This window comes from Microtus pennsylvanicus, chromosome 11 (assembly GCF_037038515.1).
Source record: "Microtus pennsylvanicus isolate mMicPen1 chromosome 11, mMicPen1.hap1, whole genome shotgun sequence".
In the NCBI taxonomy this organism is placed as follows: Eukaryota; Metazoa; Chordata; class Mammalia; order Rodentia; family Cricetidae; genus Microtus; species Microtus pennsylvanicus.
This window is the reverse complement of record NC_134589.1, coordinates 43,283,847-43,309,903: the sequence shown is the minus strand read 5'-3', so window position 1 is coordinate 43,309,903 and position 26,057 is coordinate 43,283,847. Positions and strand designations below refer to the sequence as shown.

The window sequence follows — 26,057 nt, the reverse complement described above, 5'->3', positions numbered from 1 at the left end:
AGACAGGCTTTCTCTGTGAAACAGTCCTGTCTGTCTTGGAACTATGTGTGTAGATCAGGCTGGCCTCAAACTCACAGAGATCTACCTCTGCCTCCCGAGTCCTGGGATTAAAGACGTGTGCCACCACTCCCTCACTTATTAATAATTTTTAAATCTCTCAGGTATGATTAGACTTTAATTTCACATCAGATAATCTCGCCTCCTTTTATGTAGAATTGTGTTTGAATGTTCTATAGCTGATATATATTACAAGTTACAGATATATTTAAATTTAAAAGGTAGAAAAGGGGGATTTATTCAGTGTAGCCACCACATTGGGAAAAAGGCCAAGAGATCTGGTGACCCATAAATCTATCCTTGGATCCTGAAGTGAGATTGTAGGTCCAGTCTTGATCAAGGTATGGTACAGCACACCATTGGCCCATTATTGTCTCTGAATTTATAATCTCTCCTGCAGAGAAGAGTTTCTGTGGTACCTGGCCCAGGCTTTTCATGAGATTCCTGGGGAAATCCCAACTTCCTCGGGGCCCACTGCTTTAATGGTCTGATAGATATATGTCTGTTTAGAATATATTCATTTCTGTCAAATTGGCTAACGTGCTCTACCTTTTACACCTGGTTTTGAAGTGGTATATGTCTATGAAACAAATCTAACGAACTGACGGGAGCTCGGCTGGAATGCATTTAGTTAATACCAGCTAGCAGTGTAGAAGATCATTTTTTCCTCGTAACCTCTTGGCTTTTAGTTTCTTTTTGAAGGGATGCACAACCAACTCCATCTTGTGGGTTTGAGACAGTCTTGCCCTGATGCCTAGGCTGGTCTCAAACTTAGGATCCTCCTGCTTCAGTTTCCCCAGCGCTAGTATAGCAGGCAAGGGTTGCCGTGCACAGCATGGCTTCGTTTTAAATTCCTCCAGCTCCCTCTCTTCTCTGACCAGTATTCTCAGAAGACATGTTGATCACCAGCCTGCTGGCTTGCTCTCCATCTCTCATGGCACCAGCACAGGGTCTGTCCCAGTTGGTCTTAGGTTCATTCTGTCTGTCCTGTGGGCAGTTCCTAGCATCTCAAAAAAAAAAAATTGTTCAAGATCCCTTTCCGAAGCTGCACTCGCATTAATTTTAGAACCTTCCATAGCACGAGAGCCACATAGAACATTCAGCAGTGCTGCGCTTCGGAACTGTTGGCTGCATGGTTCATGGATGACTAGGAAAGAACAACCAAATTTTAGTGTATTTTAGGGCTCTGTCGCCTAATTTTAACTCAGGAGTATTTTTATTTTATTTTATTTTTAAACAAAGATCAAAAGCTTAAAAAATCTGCCAGCTGTAGTGGTACATGCCTTTAATCTCAGCACTTGAGCGGCAGAGGCAGGTGGGTCTTTGTGGGTTCCAGGACACAGCCAGAGGGACATCCTATCCTGAAAAACCCTAATAATCTTCAGCAGCACCCCATGTTTCTAATGATAACAAGACAAATTTGTTTTGTTTATAAAATGTATTTCATATATTCTTTGGTAATTTTTTACGTGTGAACGATGCACTCCCCTCCTTTATTCTTCCGTCTTGCCATCTCATGTATCCCCAACAGGCCCCCTCCCCACTTCATGTTTTCTCCTCTTTTAAAGCCCACTGAGTCCAATTAATGTTGCCCGTTGGAACGCGTACTAATCTTGTTGGCTTGATCTTGGGCAGGTCACCAAGTTGCAGGGGATTCACAAGGGCAAGGACCTTGTAGAACATGGTGTTTATTTGCACGCTCCTGCCCATCCTCTGGTTCTCACATCTTTATGGGACCCCTCTTCTGTGATGAGAGCTTGATGCACATGCACTGGCTGAGCAACCCAGTGCACTTAGTTTCAGCATTTTGGCTAGTTACGAGTCCCTCACTAACTGCTGCTCACTGCAGAAGAACCTTTCCTGATGGAGGTTGAAGGACTGTGTGTATAAACACAGAACATTTAGAGGTCTGTTTAGCAAGTCATTGTTACAGGTTACCTGCTAGGGCCTATGACTCACCAAACATGGGCTTCTTAATAGGTTTCCAATATCAGTCTTACTCCCTCCTGTGGAGCAAGTCCCAAATCCAGTCTGAAAGCTTTGACCCCCTAACCTTCATGCCTTCATTGTACAAGGGGCGTATCTTGCTTGGTTGGTTGGTATTGTAGAATGTATGGTCGCCATTGATGGCTTTTCTCCTTTCGGCATGCATATCACCTTATAGCACTATGGCAGCTCTAGCCAGAAGGGAGGAAGTTTTCAGGTCAGTTCCATCTCGATTTTTCTGTCTTGTAACCGGATTTTTGCCAGCAATATGGACTTGCTGTCTAGCCCTGATGTACTACAAAGAGCAATAGCCTGTCCCAGCCTCCTTGCATAATAACTCATAAGGGGGTTTCTCATACTGGGGTGGTTTGAAAGAAAATGGCCCCCATGGGGTGGGGCACTATTAAGTGTGGCTTTGTTGGATTAGGTATGGCCTTGTTGGAGGAAGTGTGTCACTGTGGGAGTGGCCTTTGAGGTCTACTATGCTCAAACTATGCCCAGTGACACAGCTCACTTCCTGTTGCCCTTGGATCCAGCTCCTTCTCAGTGCCTTCTCCAGCACCATGCCTGCGCACATGCTGCCGTGTCCCACCATGACAATGGACTGGACTTCTGCTGTAAGTCGCCACCCCCCCCCCAGTTAAATGTTTCCCTTTGTAAGAGTTGCCAGGTTGTGGTGTCTCTTCACACTATTTTAATTGTTTTGGTTTTTTGTTGTTTGTTTTTTGATTGATTTTTTTCACACTATTTTTATTACAGGGCCTCTATGTACTCCTGGCTGTTCTGGAACTTGTTATGTAAACCTGAGTGGTCTGGAGTTTTCCAAGGGAAAAAGTAGTACTGAGCTTGTTGGGACATGTCTGTAATCCCAGTACTCAAGAGGCATACCTAGGAGGGCTCCCTAGACTTTGAGGCCAGATTGGACCATGTAACAAGATCTATCTCAGTAAACAACAACAAAACATGGTCAGGAGGAGAGGGCGCATGAGTAAAAGGCACTTGCTGCCAAGTCTGACGTCCTTGGTTCAGTGTCTGGTACCTACACCTACCTGGTGGAAGCAAAGAACTGACTTCTGGTTGTTCTCTGACTCTGCCATGCATGTCTATACACACAGATAGATTTTTCTGAATATAACCAAAATGTGTTTTGTCAGCAATAAATATAAAAATAAATTTCTAGAAAGGTTGCACTAAGGGCTAGTTGTGGTGGCAATACTGTTTTTTAAAAATTTATTTTATTCAATGTACATTGGTGTGAGGGTGTCTTATCCTTTGGAACTGGAGTTACAGAGAGTTGTGAGCTGCCATGTGGGTGCTGGGAATTGAACCCTGGTCTTCAGGAAGAACAGTCAGTGTTCTTAAATGCCGAACAATTTCTTCATCCCTTGGAGAAATTTACCTTTTAATCCCAGCACTTGGGAGGCAGAGGTAGGTGGATCTCTGAGAGTTCGAGGCCAGTGTGGTCTACAGAGTGAGTTCCAGGGCAGTCAGGGCTACTAGAGAGATCCCATCTCAAAAAAAATGGGGGCAGGGGAGAATAGCACTTTGACTTGTTTGTGTGTTTGATTTTTATGTTTGCCGGGCGGTGGTGGCGCACGCCTTTAATCCCAGCACTTGGGAGGCAGAGGCAGGTGGATCTCTGTGAGTTCGAGACCAGCCTGGTCTACAAGAGCTAGTTCCAGGACAGGCTCCAAAACCACAGAGAAACCCTGTCTCAAAAAACCAAAAAAAAAAAAAAGATTTTTATGTTTGTTTGTTTGAGACCGAGTTTCTCTGCCTAGCCCTGGCTGACCTCGAATGCAGAGATCTGCCTGCCTCTGCTTCCGGAGTACTAAGAGTAAAGGTGTGCACCACCACTATTTAGATTTTTATTTGTTGTTTTTTAACTTGTGTACCTGAGCGGGGTCAGCTAGTTGGGATGTCTCATACCTGGAAATGCACAGGCTGTAATGAAGAAGCAGTAGCATCCCTGCAAGCTCAAGGCCAGTGTGGACGACCCAGTCGTCACCCAGTGCCAGCAGGGCTGTATGGACTAAAAATAGACAGGAAGAGGGGAGTACAGTGCAGTGCTTGCCTGACATCTAGACAACTCTGGGATCAAATCCCAGAACCACTCCCAAAAACAAACAAATAAAATCTGTTTATTATAAAGAACTGGAGAGGTGGTTCAGCAGTGAAAAGTCTGCCTGCTTGTCCATAGGACCCAAGTTCAGTTCCCAGCACCCACATAGCTCACGACTCTCTAACTCCAGTGCCAGGGGACTCGGTGCCCTCTTCTGACTTTCAGAGGCACCAGGTACTATGTGGTCCACAGACATGCATGCAGGCAAAACATCTGTAGACAAAGAATAAATTTATTAACACAGAAAGGAGGAGTAACCACAAGTCTGACACTACATTCTAGAGGAAATCACACAGTGTTTTAGCAGAGTAGAGGTGAGTCAGGCCACAGAAATCTGTCATATCTAAAATTCGAAACCGATCATTAATGGTATTTGCCTTTCTAAAAATGAGGTGATGGGGTTATCGTGAGGTTAGGGATAAGGCTCTTGCCAGTAAGCCGGGTGTCCTCAGTTTGATCCTGGTCCCTGTGGTAGAAGGAGAAAACCCAAGTTGCCTTTTCATTTGCTGCATGCATACCATGGCACATGTGCACTCACAAATAAAATGTGATAAAAACAGGAAAGAATTTATTTTGAGTTCTGTTTTTAATGTTTAAGCTATGTTTATGTACACAGTGTGCATGCAGGAGCCCAAGGAGACAGAGGCTGTCAGGTCCCCTGGAACTGGAGTTACAGGAGTTGTGAGCTGCCATGTGGGTCCTCTGCAAGGGCAGTAGCCTTTCTAACTGAGCCGTCTCTCCAGCGTCCTTGCATAATTCACTAGAACATGCTGGTGGCATTGAGTGCATACAGCACACAACTTTAGAGCTTGGGGGTAAGCCCACAATGCTTGCTTTACTTAGGTCGTTCAGGGGGAATTTAACAGTTCTTAGCAAACTTTAGCTTAATGTGGTTGGCTATTGTTAAATTCGTCTTTCTCAGAAGCAGCACTGGTTGAGGATTTTTCTTCCAGCCCAACATGCTGGGCATTAGCTGGAATTGCTGAGTAATTTGCAGAGTGGGAACCATGAGAGCAATTTCGTGTTTGTCCACAATTAGCATTAGTAGTTTCATTTGCTGTCAGATAGAAGGAGCAGGAAAAATGGGCTTTTTGCCAATTGCAGCTTCCCTCCGATTAGGGCGTTAGTTCAATTATGTCCAATTAACTCTTATTGCAGATAGCAGTGATAATTACTTTGAGTCAGTTATCCCAAGGCTGAAGTATGAACTTGATGGATTTTAATGACCACCATGACACAGTTCATTCCTTCTCCGCACTACAGTTATTTCTTTGTCCAGACCTCTTTTATACAAGAGGTCAGAATGTTATAGAAATCTATCTCACAATTCAAACATACTGTCCTTCTTTTGAAGAGCTGTGTAGAGTCATATTTTAAAAGAATCTATTAGAAACAAGCCTTAATGTTTTTTACATTCTGAGACCATACCCTTGAGTTCACTTCTGCTTATCATAGGAGACTAGACCAAGATAGAACTAAATGTCATTCTTAGCAGTATGTGCTAATTATAAGATTATAGTAATTTGCAAGAACAGGCTGGTCTCTGGTTGTATTTTAAGTTCTGTCCCGAGTACAAAGGAAAACTTTTTGATTATTTTTAAAATCAGTAGGATGCTAAAGCTATGCTTCCTCGGCTCTGAAGGTATATTACTATTTACCAACAGTCTCCTGTAACGCAGCCTGGCTTCCCACCTGGTGTGCCGCTGAGAATGACCTTGTACTTCTGATCCTCTAGTCTTCACTTCTCAAGTGCCGGTATTAGAGTTGTGAAACACCATGCTGAGTGTTTGGTGCTGGGTCTCCTGCATGCTAGACAAGCACCCAGCCAACTCATTTTATAATGGTCCCTTTTCCACCCCACCCCCCACACACAGAGTTTCTCTGTGTAGCCCTTGCTGTCCTGGAGTTTGCTCAAGAAAATGGCCCCATAGACTTGCCTACAGGCCAATCTTCTAGAGATGTTTTTCTCAGTTAAGATTCCCTCTTCCCAGATACATGTAGGTTTGTGTCAAGTTGACAGAAACCAACCAGCAAACCCCTCCCTCTTCTGCCTTCTCCATTCTCTCCCATCTTTTTTTTCTTTTTTTTAGATTTATTTAGTTATTATGTATACAACATTCCATGTATGCCCGCATGCCAGAGGAGGGCGCCAGATCTCCTTATAGATGGTTGTGAGCCACCATGTGGTTGCTGGGAATTGAACTCAGGACCTTTGGAAGAGCAGCCAGTGTGCTCTTAACCACTGAGCCATCTCTCCAGCCCCTCTCCTGTCTTTTTGACAGAGGCTCACGTAGTACAGGTTAACCTCTAACTCAGCATGTAGCTGGAGCTAGCCTTGAACCTGACCTAGGTCCACAGGAGCATGTCATTTCCCAAAGTTTAGGGTTTGTTTTGGGTTTGTTTTTAATTACTTGATGGTTGTACTACTGTATGTTTAGTAGTTGTTCATCTCTCTCCACCAGTGTCTTTGGTAGGAGTCGTACCCGTACCCTCTGGCACACACTCTGTTCCTGTAGATCCTTTCTTTTTGAACTATTCATAAATCTTCAGCATCTGTTCTATTTTGTTTAAGTCAACTCTGCAGTTTTGATAAACAGCCTTTTTATGTGCAGTGAGAATCAGTGTTACTTACTAAATATAGCAAAAATAAAAGTTTATAAAAGTTACAAATGCCCCTCGAAATGTTTATAAACCCACAGGTATAGTTTATGAAACACTTCTTTTCTAACTTTTTTTCTTGTTTCTTTTTGTTTTTTAAGATTTATTTATGTATACAACATACAGGACATCTATGTATGCCCGCACGCCAGAGGAGGGCACCAGATCTCAGTACAGATGGTTGTGAGCCACCATGTGGTTGCTAGGAATTGAACTCAGGACCTCTGGAAGATCAGCCAGTGCTCTTAACCTCTGAGCTATCTGTCCAGCTCCCTGTTTTTTTTTTGTTGTTGTTGTTGTTTTGTTTTTTTTTTTTTTGAGACAGGGCTTCTCTGTGTAGCTTTGGTGCCTGTCCTGGAACTCACTCTGTATCCCAGGCTGGCCTCAAACTCTCCTCCCTGTCTCCTGTCTCTGCCTCCCACGTGCTGGAATTAAAGGCATGCGCCACCACTGCCTGGCTTTTTATTTTTCAAGGCAGGGTTTCACAGCCCTGGCTGTCCTGGAACTCACTCTGTAGACCAGGCTGGCCTTGAACTAGGTGACTACAACCCGCTTCTGCCTCCTGAGTACTGGGATTAAAGGTGTCCCCACCACCGCCGGCTTTGATGAGACACTTCCAGCACAGATGAGGAATATGCCTGTGCACCAGAGCATCATCAGGTGTGATGATGGGTGTGTGGACCTAGAACATGGCTAAGCTCCACAACCTCAAAATGGCGTCTAGCCTGTTTCCAAGTAACACCTTGTGAGTTGTGCACTTAGAATAGAACAAGCTTTCTGAGTGACCTTTCTGTCACCCTTCATACTTGGAAGTCACATCTAGACTGGATTAGACACTGTTCTTTCTGGTGAAGTGACCGTGGTAAGGGAGTTACCTGTGGAATTCTGGCCTTTTGTGCTTGTGTGCCATTGTGAGGAAGAGGAAAAGGCTATAAATGTGCAGCTTACATTGCTGACCTCCAAATACTGCTTTGCCAGAGCCTGCCATTGCTAAGGTTGTAAAAGCCCTTTTTTAAAAAAAAAAATTTATTTATTTATTTATTAAAGATTTCTGTCTCTTTCCCGCCACCGCCTCCAATTTCCCTCCCCCTCCCCCGATCAAGTCCCCCTCCCTCGTCAGCCCAAAGAGCAATCAGGGTTCCCTGCCCTGTGGGAAGTCCAAGGACCACCCACCTCCATCCATGTCTAGTAAGGTGAGCATCCAAACTGCCTAGGCTCCCACAAAGCCAGTACGTGCAGTGGGATCAAAAACCCATTGCCATTGTTCTTGAGTTCTCAGTAGTCCTCATTGTCCGCTATGTTCAGCCAGTCTGGTTTTATCCCAGGCTTTTTCAGACCCAGGCCAGCTGGCCTTGGTGAGTTCCCGATAGAACATCCCCATTCTCTCGGTGTGTGGGTGCACCCCTCACGGTCCCGAGTTCCTTGCTCGTGCTCTCTCTCCTTCTGCTCCTGATTTGGACCATGAGATTTCTGTCCGGTGCTCCAATGTGGGTCTCGTAAAAGCCCTTTTTAAGCCGGGCGGTGGTGGCTCACGCCTTTAATCCCAGCACTCGGGAGGCAGAGGCAGGCGGATCTCTGTGAGTTCGAGACCAGCCTGGTCTACAAGAGCTAGTTCCAGGACAGGCTCCAAAACCACAGAGAAACCCTGTCTCGAAAAACCAAAAAAAAAAAAAAAAAAAAAAAAAAAAAAAAAAAAGCCCTTTTTAATTCAGGTAAGACTGCAGTCTGTAAAATTACATAGACTGTAGCTGAACTGAGGAACGTTTTTCCTTCTTAAAGGTAGCAACTTGATGTATAAGCCAAGCTGGCCTTGAATTTGCAACAGTACTCCTGCCTTGACTTTGTAGTGCAGGAATTATAGGCATGCGCCACACCAGGCTTCCTTGAAAGCTGTCTGGGGACTGAAGAGATAGCCCAATGGTTAGAGCATCTGTGTCAAGTAGCTCACAACTGCCTCTAATTCCAGGTCTAGGGAGGTCTGACACCTCTGCCTTCTGTAGCACCTTTACATGAGTATTACATGAATATATCTATGCGTTCACATGCAGAATTTTAAAAACAAAAAAAGACAAATCTTAGAAACAGCCTGCCTGGCTGAGCAGTGGTGGCTTTAATATCTTTAATCCCAGCACTCGGGAGGCAGAGGCAGAGGCAGGTGGATCTCTGAGTCTGGGGAGAGCCTGGTCTACAGAGCGAGTTCCAGGACAGACAGGGCTGCACAGTGAAACCCTATCTCGGAAAACAAACAAATAAAACAACTTGTCTGCCCGACATCTGATGTACTTTGCCATAGTCGGTGCAAATTAAGGACTCTGGGGGGCACGTGCCTTAAATGTGCATGGGCGGAGGCAGAATTAGGCAGATCTCCGTGAGTTCAAGGCCAGCCTGGCCTGCGCTAGATAGTAAGACTGTCTCAAAAACAAAATGGAACAAAAAAGACTAAATATTCTAAAACGTAAAAATCTTCTATCTCTATCATTTGTGCCGACCATTGGGAGTTTTAGTAGTGCACCAAGTTAGGTGCTAGAGTGCTTTCCTAGATGTGAAGATACAGGCAAGCTACCAGCCTCAGTTTCCCCCAGAGGTGATTGTTCTGTCATCCAGCAGCTTTTCATGGGGGACTAGGAGCCTTGAAAATCAAGTGCTACATGATTGTAATCTTGAGTGATATTTCATCCGCATAATTTGACACCTTCCGAAGGACATTGTGGAATAAGAATCTAGCCTGTGTCTTACCTTAAGGAAGAAGTTTATCATAGTGTCTGCTTTTCACTTTCTCTGAGGGAAAACCAACAGACTTAATTCAGACATAAATAAGCTTTGCGTATACCAGAAGAGTGGAGATGTTTCTTAACTGTGTGCAGTCTTCACCCCTCCCCCTTGGTTTTTTGTTTTGTTTTTCAAGACAGGATCGCTCTTTGTAGCCCTGGCTATCCTGGAACTTGTTATGTAGACCAGGCCGGCCTTAAACTCAAAGATAGATCCACCTGCCTCTGCCTCAAAATTTCTGGAATAAACGCACGCCTGACTCCATCTGTAGTCTTAAAGTAGTTTTCAGGGCCAGGCAATAGCAGAAGTGCCTATAGATACTGCCTCAGAGTTCACAGAATTGAGACATCTCTTCATTTTCAGGACCTGGCATTTTATAGATGAGGAATGAGATGACTCATTAAATCAGAGAAACAAAGCACTGAGTGAGTATTTACTTGTGGGAATACAGTTATAGTGTTAATCCCAGTTTTTCTCAGCGTAGTGGTAGGAGAGGTGACTCTGTCCCTTGGAGTTCCCTGTGTGTCTTGGTTGACTGATGGGACATTTATAACTTTGAAGAATCAGAAATGTGCAGTGTTCCTCATTTGGGTGTAGTTGACCAGAACCTGGAACAGGGTTCCTCAACCACTATGAATATTGATCAACCAAACCACAGTCAACTAAATAACACACGACCATAAGGGTAAATGCTTATTGGATGGTCTGGTGGCAGTGTTCTGACGAGAAGCGACTCACATAGATGAACCCTAAAAGCCAAGATTTCTTTAATATTGCAAGGTTTTCTTTTGTATCTATGTTAGTGTAGAACATATATTTCAAGGGCTGGTGATGTATCTCAGTAGTTGGTCATTTTCCTAGATTGCATAAGAAATCTTATGTGCTCCAGCGCCACACACACACACACACACCTGGCTTTCAGAACTCAAGCTTGTTATATGATATAATGAACATATTTGTAAAACCTGGACTAGTTGTCTCCAACCAATGTAACTTGGTTATTTACGTTTTTTAGGGACATTCATTTTTATCAAACAGATTAAAATATCAGTAGGTAGTACAGGCTAGCTTGGAATTTAGCATCATCCTGCCTTTACCTCTGTGGTGCTGGGATTATAGGAGCTCAATAGGTGGCCTTTGTTTTATTTGAGGTGTTTCTACTATACCTGAATTGTTTTGTGTTGTTCTTGAGACAAGGTCACATTCTGTGGTTCGGATTAGTCTGAAAGTCGTGATTCTCCTGTGTCAGCCTGTGTAGTGCAGGGCTCGTGTGCCACCATCTGTGGGGAGGGTCTCATCATAGAAGGATGTTGAGTTTTGTCAGCGGATAGTGTGTCTTTCATTTGATTAATGTGGTTTCGTCTTATCTCTAGGTTTATGATGTTGAATCGTCTTTCCGTCCTTGATATAAACCCCACTTGGTTGCAGCAGGTGATTTTTGTAGGGAATTTTTCTGTGTGTGTTCACCAGGGATAGTCTCCTGGAGGTTTGTTTTGTTTTAAGCATTCATTTGTGTGAATGGTGTGGGTGCTTCCATGGCACAGAGTGTCAGCTCTCTCCTTCATCACATGGGAGCTGGAGCTGGAACCCAGATTAGCAGGAGGTGCCTTTACCTGCTGGGCCTTTCATCTTCCTGGCCCTCCCTGAGGTTTCCTTACAGTGTTCTTGCCCTGCTCTGGTGTCAGGGCAGTGCTAGCCCATGCAATGAGTTTGAAACATTTCCTCTTCTAGTTTTCAGAAGTGTTTGATAAGACTGGCACCAGTTGTTCATTAAGTGGTTAGTAGCATCCTCCTGGTTTCTTCTCAGTGTCTTGCTCTGGGCACAAAGTCAAATATTTATGAGCAAAATCCCACCCAGTCTGACAGCTCTGCCTTGATTATGAATGTGATTTAAAGGTCACTCTTTCTCTGTGTAGCTCTGCTCAGGTTGCAATGACCACTCCCGACCGGGTGATCAGAATTCAGGCCTGTTCTGTAATGGAAGGTGGATGGGTAGCTGCTTGCAGTGGTGGCCTACTCGTGTTTTTAGGACACTCATCGTGGAGATTAAAATACAGAAACAAATGATACTTTTCAACGTAGTGTAAAACTAGCACATCTACCAGGGCGGAGTGTAATAATAGTAATGACACAGACAGAAACTGAAAGCTCGTGCCTTGCAGACCTGAGAGCCAGGGCTCAGTAGTCAGGAGTGGAAGAGAACGGCAGCCCAGGGTTGTTCTCTCACGTGTGTGCCCTCACATTACCAATAGTAAGGAAAACCTCCTAAAAATAGGTAAAATTTGTGTCCAGGCCTTCTTTTCCTTTTGGATATAGGCATTTTAATAGCCTCTAACTGTACACACGTACACACACACACACACACACACACACACAGAGGCCTGGACCAGCCCATCCTCCACCTGCGCCAACACTTCTCACACACACACACACTAAAAGTAGATTTCCAAACTTCTCAAACTCCATGTGTTCAGCACCAGCACAAACATAATTTGTAGCAGTCTACAATGTCAACAAAGTCAGGAGTGTGAACAGAAAGAGTGTTAAAAGAAAATACAGCTGCTTGGTTTTTGTTTTGTTTTTTTTTTTTTGAGTCCAGTATGGGTGAACATAAACAGGGATTCAGATTGCCCTGAATGTTATGTTCCAAGTAGAAATAGTCTCATAAACTTTATCGTCACATAACCAAGATAGTCATGAGTAAATGCATTGATGGAAACGCGCTAGGGGAGGCAAACAAACAAGTCAACAAAGCTTCCTGATTAGCGGACTGAAGGTAATCCAACATCATTGCAGCCCTGGATCCGCAGCATTCCACCTCCACAGTGAGGAAGTCAGTCAGTCCATCTGCAGGGTCTTCAGTGTAGGTGTAGTTTTTTCAGATACTGAATCGGGAGGACAAGGAATCACAGACTTTGGCTACATTAAAAGCCCATCCATCCCAAGACGGGTGGTGGCGCAAACCTTTAATCCCAATGCTTTGGGGACAGAGACAGGCAGATCTCTCTCTTTTTTTTTTTTAAAGATTCATTTATTAGCCGGGCGATGGTGGCGCACGCCTTTAATCCCAGCACTCGGGAGGCAGAGGTAGGCAGATCTCTGTGAGTTCGAGACCAGCCTGGTCTACAGAGCTAGTTCCAGGACAGGCTCCAAAGCCACAGAGAAACCCTATCTCGAAAAACCAAAAAAAAAAAAAAAAAAAGATTCATTTATTTATTTTGTACACAGTGTTCGGCCTCCATGTATGCCTGCAGGCCAGAAGAGGGCATCAGATCTCATTACAGACAGTTGTGAGCCACCATGTGGGTGCTGGGAATTGAACTCAGGACCTCCGGAAGAGCAGTCAGTGCCCTTAACCTCTGAGCCACCTCTCCAGCCCCCAGGCAGATCTCTTGAGTTCAAGGCTAGTCTGATCTACAGAGTGATTTCCAGGATAGCCAGGGCTACACAGAAAAACCCTGTCTTGAGAAAGAAAAAAAAAAAATCAGGTGTGAAATGTCTTTGAAATCCTTCACTGTACTTCTAGAAGCACTGCATTGCCCTGGTCCCCAAAACTACAGGCCTAACCCTGCAAAGCCAGTGCTCTTAGAATTTGGAAGCGTTACAAAGACGTGTGTTTACGTTGCTAGCTCTCGCCCGTTTTATTCCTTCACTCACACATGTACCAAGTGCAGTATCACTTTTGCTGTGTTAATGGTTGAGAGTGAACCGCTGCTACAGAGTTCTAGGTAAGTTTTTAACCAGCATGCTGTTAATTAAGTTGCTCATCTGTCCACACTTGGCACTCTGCCTACCATATCAGATGTCCTTGTACCTTCCTTGAAGAAGTTGCCCTACGTCCCATGACCTTACTCTTTGTTGTTCATTACAGTGTGAGCCACTGCCCCATGTTGTGTTGATGCTGGTCTGCCATGCTAGCCTGTCTACCCGGGCCAGGTGATCTGCCCTTTCAGCTTCTTTCTCACACGCAGATGAACACTGGACTTCAGAAATGTAAGTAGGCTGGATTCCCACGGAAGGGTGTGCGCTTCTGTTTTGTCCTACATGAGGGCTGTCCCAGCATCACGTCTGTGATGCACTGACCATGACTTTTGCTACTTCCAAGATATTCATGAGCTGACATTGCAGGACAGCAGGCACAAAGGCCCTGTCTGTCAGCAGTGCGAGATACTTTCAGATCCTACAGTTCCCAGTGTGTATGAACTTGTTACTGGCAGCCTTCTGCTCACAGCAAAGCCACAAGGCGCTTCAGTGGATGTGTATCATAGGACCCTTCAAAGAAATGTTCCCTTTGAACCCTGAGAGCAGCTGACTGAAAACTCATTGTCCAGCTCACTTTTGTATCTAAAGTGACTGTGTACACTGTTGGTGATTTCTTGATCTCTGAATATGGTCTGCCATGGAAACAGACAGCTCTCTTTGACTTTGCTCTCTGCCCCATGAGCCAGCATGACTTTTGCTCATAGAAATAAACTTTACCCCCAGGGGTCAGGAGCTGACTTCCTTGGTTTCTGTGGGTGTGTTTGTCTACTAGTCTATGTCCCGCCTGATTGGACCTCTGAGAACTGTTAGATTCCTGTCTTAACTGCATTATTTCAGAGCTTTGTAATTCACACTTTCCCCCAGCTTCCTACTTCTGTCCCTGCACTACATGATAGGCGAGGGCAATAGTCTTAATTTCTGACTTTCTCTTACGTGTATAGTGTTTAAGTAAAAACAGCCCTGAATTTGGAATAAACCTTTTTAGAGCGAAACAGGGCAGCTGGTGAGGCAAGGGGGCTTTCTTTAATGCTGTGCAGTTTACCCAAGTTCTTCATGGCAGCCATTAGCAAAACTTCTTCTGTAATTGTCAGAAGCCAATATTTTGAACTTTGTGTGTCATCTACTTAGCTCTTCCATTGTAGATCAGAAGCAGCCATAGACAGCATGCCTAGTGTAGTTTGTCTCAGTCACATTTCCTACAGAAGCACACGGAAGCTGCACCAGGCGGGCGTGGAGCAGTCAGTTACTGTGAGTTTGTAACCAGCGGTTAAAAACAGTCTTCATGGTGTGAAGTCAGCCACTCGGAAGACTGGGGCATGAAGATCTCAAGTTCAAGGCTGGTGAGGACCACCCAGTCTCAGAAAAGTGAACAAAAAAAGTAAAATTAAGTTGGCGCTGAGGGTGTAGCTCAGTTTGGTGGGATGCTTACTTAGCTTGCACAAAGCCCTGTATTTGTTCTCAGCACCAAATAAATCGGGCATGTTGGTACAGGCCTTTAATTCTCAGTACTTGGTAGGCAGAGTCAGGCAGAGCGAGTTCCAGGAAAGCCAGGGCTACAAAGAAACCCTGTCTCAACCCCTCTCCCCCAAAAAGAAATCAGCAACAATAAACACCTACTTGGACCTCACGTCCTTGGTTCTGAATTTGTCTGACTCTGGAAGTCGGTCCTGCTGTGCGAGCTTCCTCAAGGAGCGTTTCTCTCTCCCACCCTCTGTCCCTGGCATGCTCCGGAAGTACTCAACCACACAGATAGACCTCCTGACCCATCTTTTCCCAGAAATTGTAATTTTTGGAATTCTCTTTTTTCCTTAACCTCAAGCCCATCTGCTCACTTTTCTAGCTCAGCACCAGGACACAGCAGTGGCTCATCACAATAGTCGGTGCAGTGACCGAAACAATCAAGGTCTTCTCGTTGTCCTTTTTGTTGTTAGATTGTTTTTCTGTTTCTGTTCGTTTTAAGACAGATTTGTTTGTTTTGTTTTTCAAGACAGTGTTTCTCTGTAGCCCTGATTGTCCTGGAACTTGCTTTGTAGAGCGGGCTGGCTTCAAACTCAAAGATCCACCTTTATCTGCTTCCTAAGTGCTGGGATTGAAAGCATGTGCCACCAATCCCAGCTTTAATCAGAGTCTTACTTAAGCATCCCAAGCGATCCTTCAACTTCGTAGCCACAAATGATCTTGACTCCCGATTCTCCTGCATCTGCCTCCCCAAGTGTTGGGATCACACGTGTACATTACCATACCTAGCTAGCATGCTAGCTTTTTTAAAATTTGGGTGTCTATGGGTATTTTGTCCCATATGTCTATTATGTACCGCTTGCATTCCTGATGATCACAGAGGCCAGAAGGGGGCATCAGATCCCCAGGAATTAGGGTAGCAGATGGTTGGTTGCCAGCTGCCAGGTGGGTGCTGGGAACCGAACCTGGATCCTCTGGAAGAGCAACTGGTGCCCTTAACTACTGAGCCATCTTTCTAGCACCTAACATATCATTTTTTAGTTTACCTTCTGCATGCGGAGCCTTGGGAGGGCCTGGAACAAATACTGAAATGACTTTATTTCTTCAGATATCAGCATGCCCCCTAGTGGAAAAGCATTACTGTGAGTTAGGTGCTCTATTACACTTTTTATATATGTTTGTTTTGTTGAGTTTGATCTTCATCATGTTGCCCAGGATGGTCTCAAACTCCTGGGCAGTGATCCTTCTTTCCTAGCCTCCCAAATAAGAAGACTACAGGGTGTGGGTGTGGGGGTGCATGCGCATGTTGTAAGTAGCTATATTGGTGCTAGGAACCAAACTCAGTCCTCTGGAAGAGCAACCAGTGCTTTTAAGCCATCTCTTCAGTCCCCACATATATATATTTTTAAATTTTTATTTTACCTTGTGAAGTTTTTGTTTGTTTTGTTTTGTGTTGTACTGTTTTGCTTTGTTTTAGTTTTTTGGGGTTTTTTTGTTTTGTTTTGTTTTGTTTCCGAGACAAGATTTCTCTGCAGCTTTGTAACCTGTCCTGGAACTCAATACTTTGTAGACCAGGCTGGCCTCAAACTCATGAAGATCCGCTTATCTCTGCCTCCTGAGTCCTGGGATTAAAGGCGTGCGCCACCACAACCCAGCTGCTACTTGTGTTTCTGTATGAAGTGTATGTGTGCTTGTATGGGTATGTGTGGAGATCCATGCATGTTTTTGTGGTACATTTGTGAAGTTCAAGGATAATTTCAGGAGTTGATCTTTCCTTTCACCCTGAGTTCCTAGAATCTAAATTAGGTTGCCAGACTTGCACAAAGAGTAAGAACTTTACCTGCTGGGCCTCTCTGTCCTATTCAGTAATTCTACATGGGAGACTCTTCTTGCTCTTTTTGTTAGTTTTCAGAGACAGGGCGTTCCTCTAACCCAGGATGACCTGCCATTCATCAGCTGCTAGAGTTCAGAGTACAGTGTGAGTCAGCGGATCCTGCTCCTTGCTGTCTTTCACATGGCGCTTGCATGTCACATGACTATCCATTGCATGTCACATGACTATCCATTGCACGTCACATGACTATCCATTGCTGGGCCAGCACTTGCTCCTGTCAGACTCTCAGGCCTTCTACCTGTGGATTCCACATTTCTGCCACACCTCAAAACAAAAGGAAAACCAAGGAGCTGCCTGGAGGAAACTGGATTTACAAACCACACATACACACTCCCTCCCTGCCTTAGATTAGGCAACTGCTTTCTGACATTTAACTCAGCTTGAAGTTCGGGGATCCTACATTTGCTGCTTCCTTGATCCGTTCCTTTGTTCTGACTGTGCAGACTCTTGCCTAACCTGCTTTTCTTGAATAACTATAAACAGCTAGGATTCATGTTCACACCATATTTTTCCTGCTTGAGTCTCTTAATATTAGTAATTTTGTAACATAGTAAAGTAGGTTTCATTTCTATTGACAAATGAGGACCACACTGAGTCTTCAGTTGTTAGATGGTAGAGCCGTAGTTTGACGTTAGGTGGAAACTGTTGTTCTAGCCACGGATCGCCAGTTCTCTATGCTGCCCTGTGTTTGTATTATAACTGTACCAGCTATTTAAGACAGCTTTTTCTGTTTAGATAAAACTGAAGATGTATTATCTGTGGTTAGTGGAAGTTGTTCTGGAAGTAAGGTGCCGGTGAGCCTGTATACATGGGAGGGGCACCATAAGAACATGCTCACACCCCGTATTTAGGTCAAGGATTCAAGCCCAAGCAAAACTACATAGTGAGATCTTATCTCCAAAAACCAAATAGGAAACCATGCCTCTAAATCTAAGCATTTGAGAGGCCATGGCAAAGGAATCAGAAGTCAGGAACAGCCCGGTCTGCATTGTGGGACCTTGGTTCAAAAGAGCAGTGTAATGTGGTGTGATGGTGGTGGCATCAGAAGTAGAGGCAGGCTGGGCACTTGGGAGGCAGAGGCAGGCGGATCTCTGAGTTTGAGACCAGCCTGGTCTACAAGAGCTAGTTCCAGGACAGGCTCCAAAACCACAGAGAAACCCTGTCTCGAAAAGCAAAACAAAACAAAAAAGAAGTAGAGGCAGAAGGGTAAGGCTTTCAAGGTCAGCATGAGGTATCAGAGACCCAGAAAAAGAGGAAAAGGTCTGTGTTGGGCTTTTTTATTTTTTTAAGGACTAATCTTAATGCTTACTTCTATCTAGTATGGCGCGAATGGTGGTTATTCTGGAGTAAGGGCACTCTTGTTCAGTGTGCTAGTCACTCAGGGATCTTCCCCAGCAGGAGTTCCCCGTCTGCACCCTCCCTCTCGACCTTTCCTCACAGTCAGCATCAGAAGAATGCCACGCTAGGAAAAAACCCTGAGGAGTGATGCTCACCTTGAGCAGAGAACTTCCACAAACCACTTCTCATACCAGGTCCTCTGCGCGGATCTCAAGTAGAGGTGGAGAAACAGGTCTACATGTTCTGTCTGAACTAAATAAAGCCCAGCACTTTTGGCTCCTGTTGCTCAGGGAGGTCTTAGCTGTTGTTTGGTGATACTGTCCTGACACTCCCCAGCTGTGCCGCCTGTCTAGGGAGGCACTGTGCTGGGGTCAGCAGCAAAATGCTACTGTCTGTAGCAGCCTGGTGAATACTCAGGCTTGCCGGGAAGGTTTTTTTGTTTGTTTGTGCGTTTTTTATTTTTAACTCAGGATCTCACTCTGCAGCCCAGGCTGGCTTGGAACTCAAGGCCAAACTTCTGCTTCTGTCTCCAACTGGTAATTGCACACACTCTGTGTGTGCGAACCACCATAGCTCAGCCAGCTTGAACCTGGGACCCTTTTTTTTTTCTTCTGTTTTCTTTTAGGAATGGTGTTGGGGCGGTTTCCAAGTCAGGTTTTCTCTGTAGCCCTAGCTGACCTGGAACTCATTCTACACCAGGCTGGCCTCGAACTCAGATCTGCCTACCTCTGCCTCCTGAGTGCTTGGATTAAAGGCATGTGCCACCATGCCTGGCAGAGTTCTCCAACCTTTAAATCTTGTAGTAAATTACACTCTATAAATGATGTGACTTACCATCATAAATATACATTGGGGTGACTTGTCCATTCTTATGCTCAGCTATTTTTTATCTTTCCTGGATGCCTTCCTCCTCCCCAACCCTTATGCTTAAAATCTATATTGTAATCTTTTCATGAACCTGCTAACTCTGCTTCATACTCACTATTCCTGAAATTCTCCTCTGGTGAAGCCCAGGAGTCCTTAGTAAAGATCCTTCAGGACAAGGGGGTTCTTCAGGGCACTGCCAGGGCTAATGTAGCCGTGCCCCTGTGCTGCTGCTGCTAACTTCAACAATAGCCAGGTGTATGATTGAGTGCTTCTGAAGCTGTGTTGTCTGCAGTGTTCCGGGACACTAGTGTTTTTGCTAAGCGTTCTAGGGCATTAGTGTTGGTGCACTGACAGCAGTAGAGGCTGGTAAGATGGAGACACAGGTGGGACTGGCTGCATCTCCATCCCTGCGCTGCTGTTGCGAGCATGAGACCACATATTCATTTCTCCTATACTTGAACTTTTTCTTTCCCTGCTTCAGAGAAGAGCAGTTTCTACCCAGTTCTTCCAACATGCTCCTCTGAGTCTGCTTCTGCTCCATTTGATGCCCAGCGACGTGACTTTGAATGGAGTCTTTGGGCCAAGGCCAACCAAAGCTACCAGCTGGGCACTTAATAGATTTGTCCTTGGTCTTTCCTGGCTGCTTTCTGCCAAGGGAGGAAGCAGGGGAGAGTCAGCCAGCTGAGCCCAGGCTCTGTGCCAAGCCATTTTCCTTCTGCTTCGGGCAGTGTGTATACTTACTCATTCAGCAAGTGTTAATGATGTACTTTTTGTGTATGCTTAGGGTAGACCCCTTCTCTTAGAGAAGAAAACAGCAATGATCCCTTGTAGGGAGGGAGTCTGGCATACTTAAAGAGCTCTTGTCGTGGGAAATTTTTCTTTCTGGATTGGAAACCCAGCATCCGCTGGAGCCCCTCGATGGGAAGCCCCGGATATGAGAACAAGGAGAGTGCTACCATTAATGAGGCACAGTGAGTGGATGTTCCTGCAGTCTCCTCTTTCCTTTTGGACAGTGACAGACTGGGTCCCATAGAAGTAGAGACGGTCTGAGTCCTTTATTCTCAGCCCCTCCCTGCTGCTGTCACTTGCTGTCACCCCTCCCTCCACACAGGCAAATAAATACAGCCTTTTGATCTCCAACCAGTCGGGCACCAAATACACTGTAAACAAAAGTGAGCTTGTGAGTGGGAGACACTGGCAGCTTCCTCGTCTTCTCCTGAAAAAGTGTCTTGTTCTCTGTGCCAGATGGGCCTGCCCACCCATGGGCATGGCACCCCAGCTGCTCCGCTGGCCACTGCAGACTGAAGGACCTTTACCAGTGTCACGACTCACTGAGGAGGGCGCTGACAGGCAGCGCCATGATGGCGGGTAGGGACGGAGCCCCGCGTGCTGAAGAGCTCTGGTGATGTCTGTGAGAACTGGCTGAATGGGCTCTGGGTCTCCAAGCTGGAGTCCTGGAAAGTTGCTTTGCCACCCTGATCTTTAGAGACCCATAAAACAGGCTCACAGTACACCTGCCTCCTGTCATTTAGACAGCCTGTCCCCTAGTGCCTGGTTACTGTACACACCCAGTGAGTTTCAGCTATGCCGAGACTCTGGGGACTGTGACTGACCTCGAGTGAAGGCTACATACGGCTTCAGCAGGCTCTAGAAAGGCTGGTTGGCTTGGACTGATGAGCCCCTCCTCTCTGCTCTCCTTCCCTCTCTCTCTTTCTCTCTCTCTCTCCCTCTCTCTAGGGGACACTACACAGAAAATGAGAACTGCTCACTATCCTACCCCAGCCGAATTGGACGCGTATGCTAAGAAGGTCGCAAACAACCCACTGACTATAAAAATCTTCCCCAACAGTGTGAAGGTTCCTCAGCGGAAACACGTTCGTCGTACTGTGAACGGCCTCGACACATCAGCCCAGCGCTACAGCCCCTACCCGACTCAGGCTGCCACCAAGGCAGGCCTGCTTGCCATTGTCAAAGTGCCAGCCAAAAGCATACTCAAGGACTTTGACGGCACCCGAGCCCGGTTCCTCCCTGAGGCCATCATGAACCCCCCAGTGGCACCCTATGCTACTGTGGCACCCAGCACTTTAGCCCACCCCCAGGCCCAGGCTCTGGCCCGCCAGCAGGCCCTGCAGCATGCACAGACCCTGGCCCATGCCCCTCCCCAGACACTGCAACACCCTCAGGGTATACCACCACCACAGGCACTGTCTCACCCTCAGAGCCTCCAGCAGCCTCAGGGCCTGGGCCACCCTCAGCCAATAGCCCAAACCCAGGGCTTGGTCCACCCGCAGGCCCTGACTCACCAGGGTCTCCAGCATCCCCCTAATCCCTTGCTGCATGGAGGCCGGAAGATGCCAGACTCAGATGCCCCCCCAAATGTGACCGTGTCTACCTCAACTATCCCCCTTTCAATGGCGGCCACCCTGCAACACAGCCAGCCCCCGGACCTGAGCAGCATCGTGCACCAGATCAACCAGTTTTGCCAGACGAGGGCAGGCATCAGCACTACCTCAGTGTGTGAGGGCCAGATCGCCAACCCCAGCCCCATTAGTCGCAGTCTGCTCATCAATGCAAGCACCCGGGTGTCGACCCACAGCGTCCCCACACCAATGCCTTCATGTGTGGTCAATCCCATGGAGCACACCCACGCGGCCACAGCCGCGCTGCCTGCTGCAGGTCCTGTCAACCTGCCCACAGGCATCTCTCGAGCCCCTACTGGCTACGCTAGCGACCTCAAGCCAGTTACCTGGAACCAGCACCAGCTGGCCCACCTACAGCAAATGTGCAGCGAGGCTGGTGGGACACCAGCCCCTGGCCTGACAGGCAAACATACAGCAGGACGCGAGTTGGCAGGGCCCGGTTTTGTGGGCAAGGCCCCTGCCTACCCGCAGGAACTCTGCCTGGCGCAGTCCTTCCATCTGAAGCCTTCCCTGGAGAAGCCGACCCCATCCCCACCTGTCAACGGCCTACCGGCCCCACTGGCCTATCCCAATGGTCACTACTTCCAACCCCTGTGGAACAACATCCTACCAACTCCCAATAGCGACAGCTCGGGGTCTCAGGACCTCGCTATGCCGTTCCATGCTGGGCAGCCCACAGGTGCACCCCTCGACTGTGCAGCAGCTCCTGGGGCCCACTACCGAGCGGGAACTGGGGGTGGGCCAGTGGCAAGCCAGAACAGCTTGATGCAAACGGTGGATTACCTGAGTGGGGATTTCCAGCAGGCCTGCTTCCGAGAACAGAGCCTGGCCATGTTGAGCAAGGCCCACCGAGCCCCTGGCACCCGAGCCCCCGATCCCACAGATAGTCGAAGTCTTCATATTCAGCACCCAGGGTATAGATAGGGAGCCGTGATGCCCTCCTCAGGCAGCACGCCATACATCACCCTTCTAGGCTTAGTCTTACTTTGAAGTAACTGGATAGTTTCAAAGTTTCACTGCTCCAGTGTGATCATCCTTAGATATCTAAGGAAGGGAACTTGGCAGGGTCCATTTGGGGGCAGAAGAAGGTCCTTTCTCCTCCCACGAGCTCCTACTCCTGGTTTTCTGTTAGAAGCTAACTCTGTCTCGGCACCTGCTTGTCAGGCAGTCTCCACCTGGACCACTTGTTGCTCTTGCCATCTTTGGCTGAGATTGAGGTATGGCTGAGGAAAGTGGCCTAGAGCCTTAAGTTAGGCTTCTCTGTCTAGGACTAAGAAGCCAGACTTTCTGAGTGCTCTAGAATCTAATTCTTTACTCCCGTAAAGATGTCAAATGAAAATACACCCAGCTTCCATCTTCCCCAGCTGCTCGAGGCTTGGTTCTGCATTTACGCTGCTCCCAAGTCACTGTACTTGGCCTTGCTGAAGCCTTGAGACTCAGAAAACCTTGGCGTTGGCATCTTAATTTTTGACTTCCTTTCCAGAGAAATGCAGTGGCCACCTGGCATTCCCAAGACGACCTGTGACCTGTTGCTGTTGCCTCTCTCCAAACTCAACTGCTGTCCTCATCCCTGCCTCCCTTCCCCCTTAAGGGAAAAAAAAAGCAAAACAAAAACTACCTTACTTGAAGAATTAGATACAGGTAAAGGATGATCACATTAGAGTTTGGAATTAAAATCACCAAAAAAAAAAAAATATTTAAAAAAGAAGTTAAACTGCATTTGGTTCTCTACACTGGCTAAGAATTATGGTCCACACTGTAAGTTTTAAATGTCATGTTTCTGTATGAATGTGGTTTGAGGAGCATTTTGTATGCGTGGCCCACAGGTACACCCACTCTTAAATTTTGCAGCCCTTCAGTTTAATGAAGAACAAAAAGAAAAACACAAAGCCTTAAGCTCTTTGAATTCTTCCTCTACCAAATGAGCATGGTTCTGAGCACTGCAGAGGGGCTTACATTGGAAACAGCCCCTCTTGCCCCTTGCCCGTTCTTAGAGCAGCTCCCACCTGTTCCAGGACCAGTGTGTCTCATTCCCAAGTGACAATTAGCTGTCTAGAAATTCACCACTTCTCTGTAACTTTAGGTTGTTTTGTTGTAAAGTTTTGCACCTGTCTTCTGTTGCACAGTGGGCTTTAAAAATAACAACAACAAGCCCTTGCCTTTCCTCTTGTCTTTGGGGAATGTGAGCTGAAGGCCTTGGGTTCATTCTCACTGTTCCTTAGCCAGAAATTCTGTAGTGATCTGAAGCGATGTGACTGAAGCTCAGCTTTTAAATTATGTGTTGGCAAGTTGCCTTATATTTAAAAGAAGGAAAAAGAAAAAAAAAAGGAAAAAACAATGCCTGAGTGTGTTATGCCAAATGATAGCAACATGAAGTCCTAATTTATTGTTTCCCTGCCGTCTGTGAACACTGGTATTATTGCCCTGTCCCCAAGCCCCCAAACCTCTGGTGCAGCCTCCTCACCCAGGGCCCCTCCATCAGCAGGTTTTCTGTGTCATATTTAAAGAGCTCCAATATCTCCTGTGATGTCGTGCATAACCTCCGCTCTGATATTCTTGTAACCCCCCCTCACCAGATTCTCCCGAGTGCGCTGCCACCATAGGAAACTGACCGGACACTAACTTGGGGGCTTTCACACCTCACTCCCACCTCCTGTCTGCATGGAAAACACATTGTGGTTCCCTTTCCCTCTGAACTACTGCCCCAGCTTTGATGTAAGGTGTTTCCTAGTTCGACCTGATTATCCCCTCTCCACCCCCCAGCCAGCAATAAGGGTCCAGGCTAGGGCCTCACCTCCACTCCGTGCCACCCGAAGGGAGTACCCGGGTCCCCTTTCCGCTCACACTGTAGCACTTGTTCCCCACCGCTCACCCCACCTGTGGTGGTTATGGGTGTGGTGCGTTTTTCTTTTTTAATTATAAACCAGTAAAACAGAAAACCTCCTCTTGACCTTGTCCTATTTTAATGTGGTGAATGCCTGAGGTGGTTTTTGTCTTGAGGACAGCCTGTGAAGTTCCCCTGAGTAAAAGGGGAATAGTTTGTTTCTGTGGTGGTGGCAATATCCTATTCATCCCTCAGAAACGCTCCCCAGTTGATCATCCCACACTGAATCCGTCCTTAGGTTATACCCGTACATACGGACAGTTTAGTCAAGCCCTCAGTGGAGGCCCAAAGAGCCCTGCCGTACTTCCACTCCAAGGGCCGTTGGTCCCAAGAGGTGGGCATCTGTTTTGCCATACAATCAGTTTCCACCAAATTATAAACCTCCCATTTATTTCTTCTGACAGAGGTGTGAGGGAGTTCTGCTGTAATCTAAACAAGGAAGCGCCTCACTCTCGTTCACATTGCTCCATAGGCAGAATTCTTTTATGGGGATGGGGAGGTCGCACTTACCTGCTTGGTTCTCACCGTTTGGCTTTGCCTACAGTTTGACTTGGTGTGGGGATCAGGGAAAGCTAATCAGCAGGTGGGAAAACACGTGGACTTCAGCGTACCTTTCACGTGGTTTGCCTTTGGGCAAATGTTCCGCAAAGAAAGCCAGGCTGCCCACTGTCAGAGATATGGAGGCAGGCTGGTGCTCAGAGCATCCACTTCACGCCCTGGTGTAGACCCTGGTCTGAACCCCACGACAGCTTTCTGTCATGCAGTTAGTTGTCTTAGAACGTTTCTGAAATGCTGGAACAGTACTTTGGCCGTGTCTCTGCTAAAGCCCAAGGTTCTCTCTAGTTTCCAGGCTGTGTCTAGCAAGGTGTCATGAGGGACCACTGGGCCCTAGCTCAGTGAAAATACTAGCCCCCTAGGGAGTTAACCAGCCCTCCTGTCTTCTCTCTTGGCTTCCCTCTGTGGAACAGCCTTATCCTCCTGTCTAGGCCCTAAGAGTAAGGCTCTTCATTGGCTCCTGTCATGATCAGATTCCAAAACCAGTAGTTGCAAAATTTATTTTACCAGTAAGGGCAGATAACCCAAGTAACTCGGCAAAAGCATGCCCAGATTGGAGCTGTATGCCCCTGGTCATGAATCCAGGCAGCGGACATGTAGTTGAGTAGTTTGGGGGGTTGGGGCAGAAGGACATAGAATCCCAGACCCTACCCCAAGACTAGCTGAAGGAGTCAATTTGCTTTTGCTCTTAGTTGACCAGTGCAATGTATATAGTTGGCAGCAACCATTCCAAACTGTACAAAAAGCAAATGAGATCACAGGTAAAACTCAAGTGCTTGGTCCAGCTCAAAGGCCCTTGTTGCTCCTGGAGTAGACTAACATTAAGTTCTTAATGTCGGGCACATGCAGACTCATTAACTCCTCATGAAGGCCCATTTATTCTCACGGTAAAAGCTGTTTCACTTGACTCTCAAGCACAAGAAAGGCCCCAGAAAGCCAGGCAGTAGTGGTGTGTGCCTTTAATCCCAGCACTTGGAAGGCAGAGGCAGATGGGTCTCATCTACAGGGAAGTTCCAGGACAGCTAGGACTACACAGAGAAACCTGGTCTCAACAAAAAAACAAAAAGATGGGTCTCCTTGGTGGAAGTACTTACACAAATACACAAGAACTTGAGTTTGTATTCCCAGCACCTATGTAAAAGAACTGGACACAACTACTCACACCTGTAACACCCTAGTGCTGGGTCAGTCAAGATCTTTGGAGCTCATTGGCCAACTAGTCTTGTGGAATCAGAGCACTGGAGCTTTTGATCCTGACTCAAAGAGATGGCAAGTAACTGAGTAAGA

The 26,057-nt window shown here is 46.5% G+C and overlaps 1 protein-coding gene across 5 annotated transcripts in view; it reads left to right on the top strand.

Moving 5' to 3' along the window:
* Fam222b (family with sequence similarity 222 member B) overlaps positions 1 to 24,270 on the top strand; it is a 61,331-nt gene extending 37,061 nt beyond the window's left edge. The window contains exons 2-3 of one of the 5 annotated variants that reach the window (XM_075991504.1): positions 13,464 to 13,585; positions 20,649 to 24,270. In XM_075991504.1, coding sequence (XP_075847619.1) covers positions 13,504 to 13,585; positions 20,649 to 22,255 — 1,689 coding nt within the window. In that variant the 5' untranslated portion in view covers positions 13,464 to 13,503 and the 3' untranslated portion in view covers positions 22,256 to 24,270. The remainder of the gene's footprint in view (positions 1 to 13,463; positions 13,586 to 20,648) is intronic. The other 4 variants (XM_075991506.1, XM_075991505.1, XM_075991508.1 and 1 more) reach the window with 4 other exon arrangements.
* The last annotated feature ends 1,787 nt before the right edge of the window (positions 24,271 to 26,057 follow it).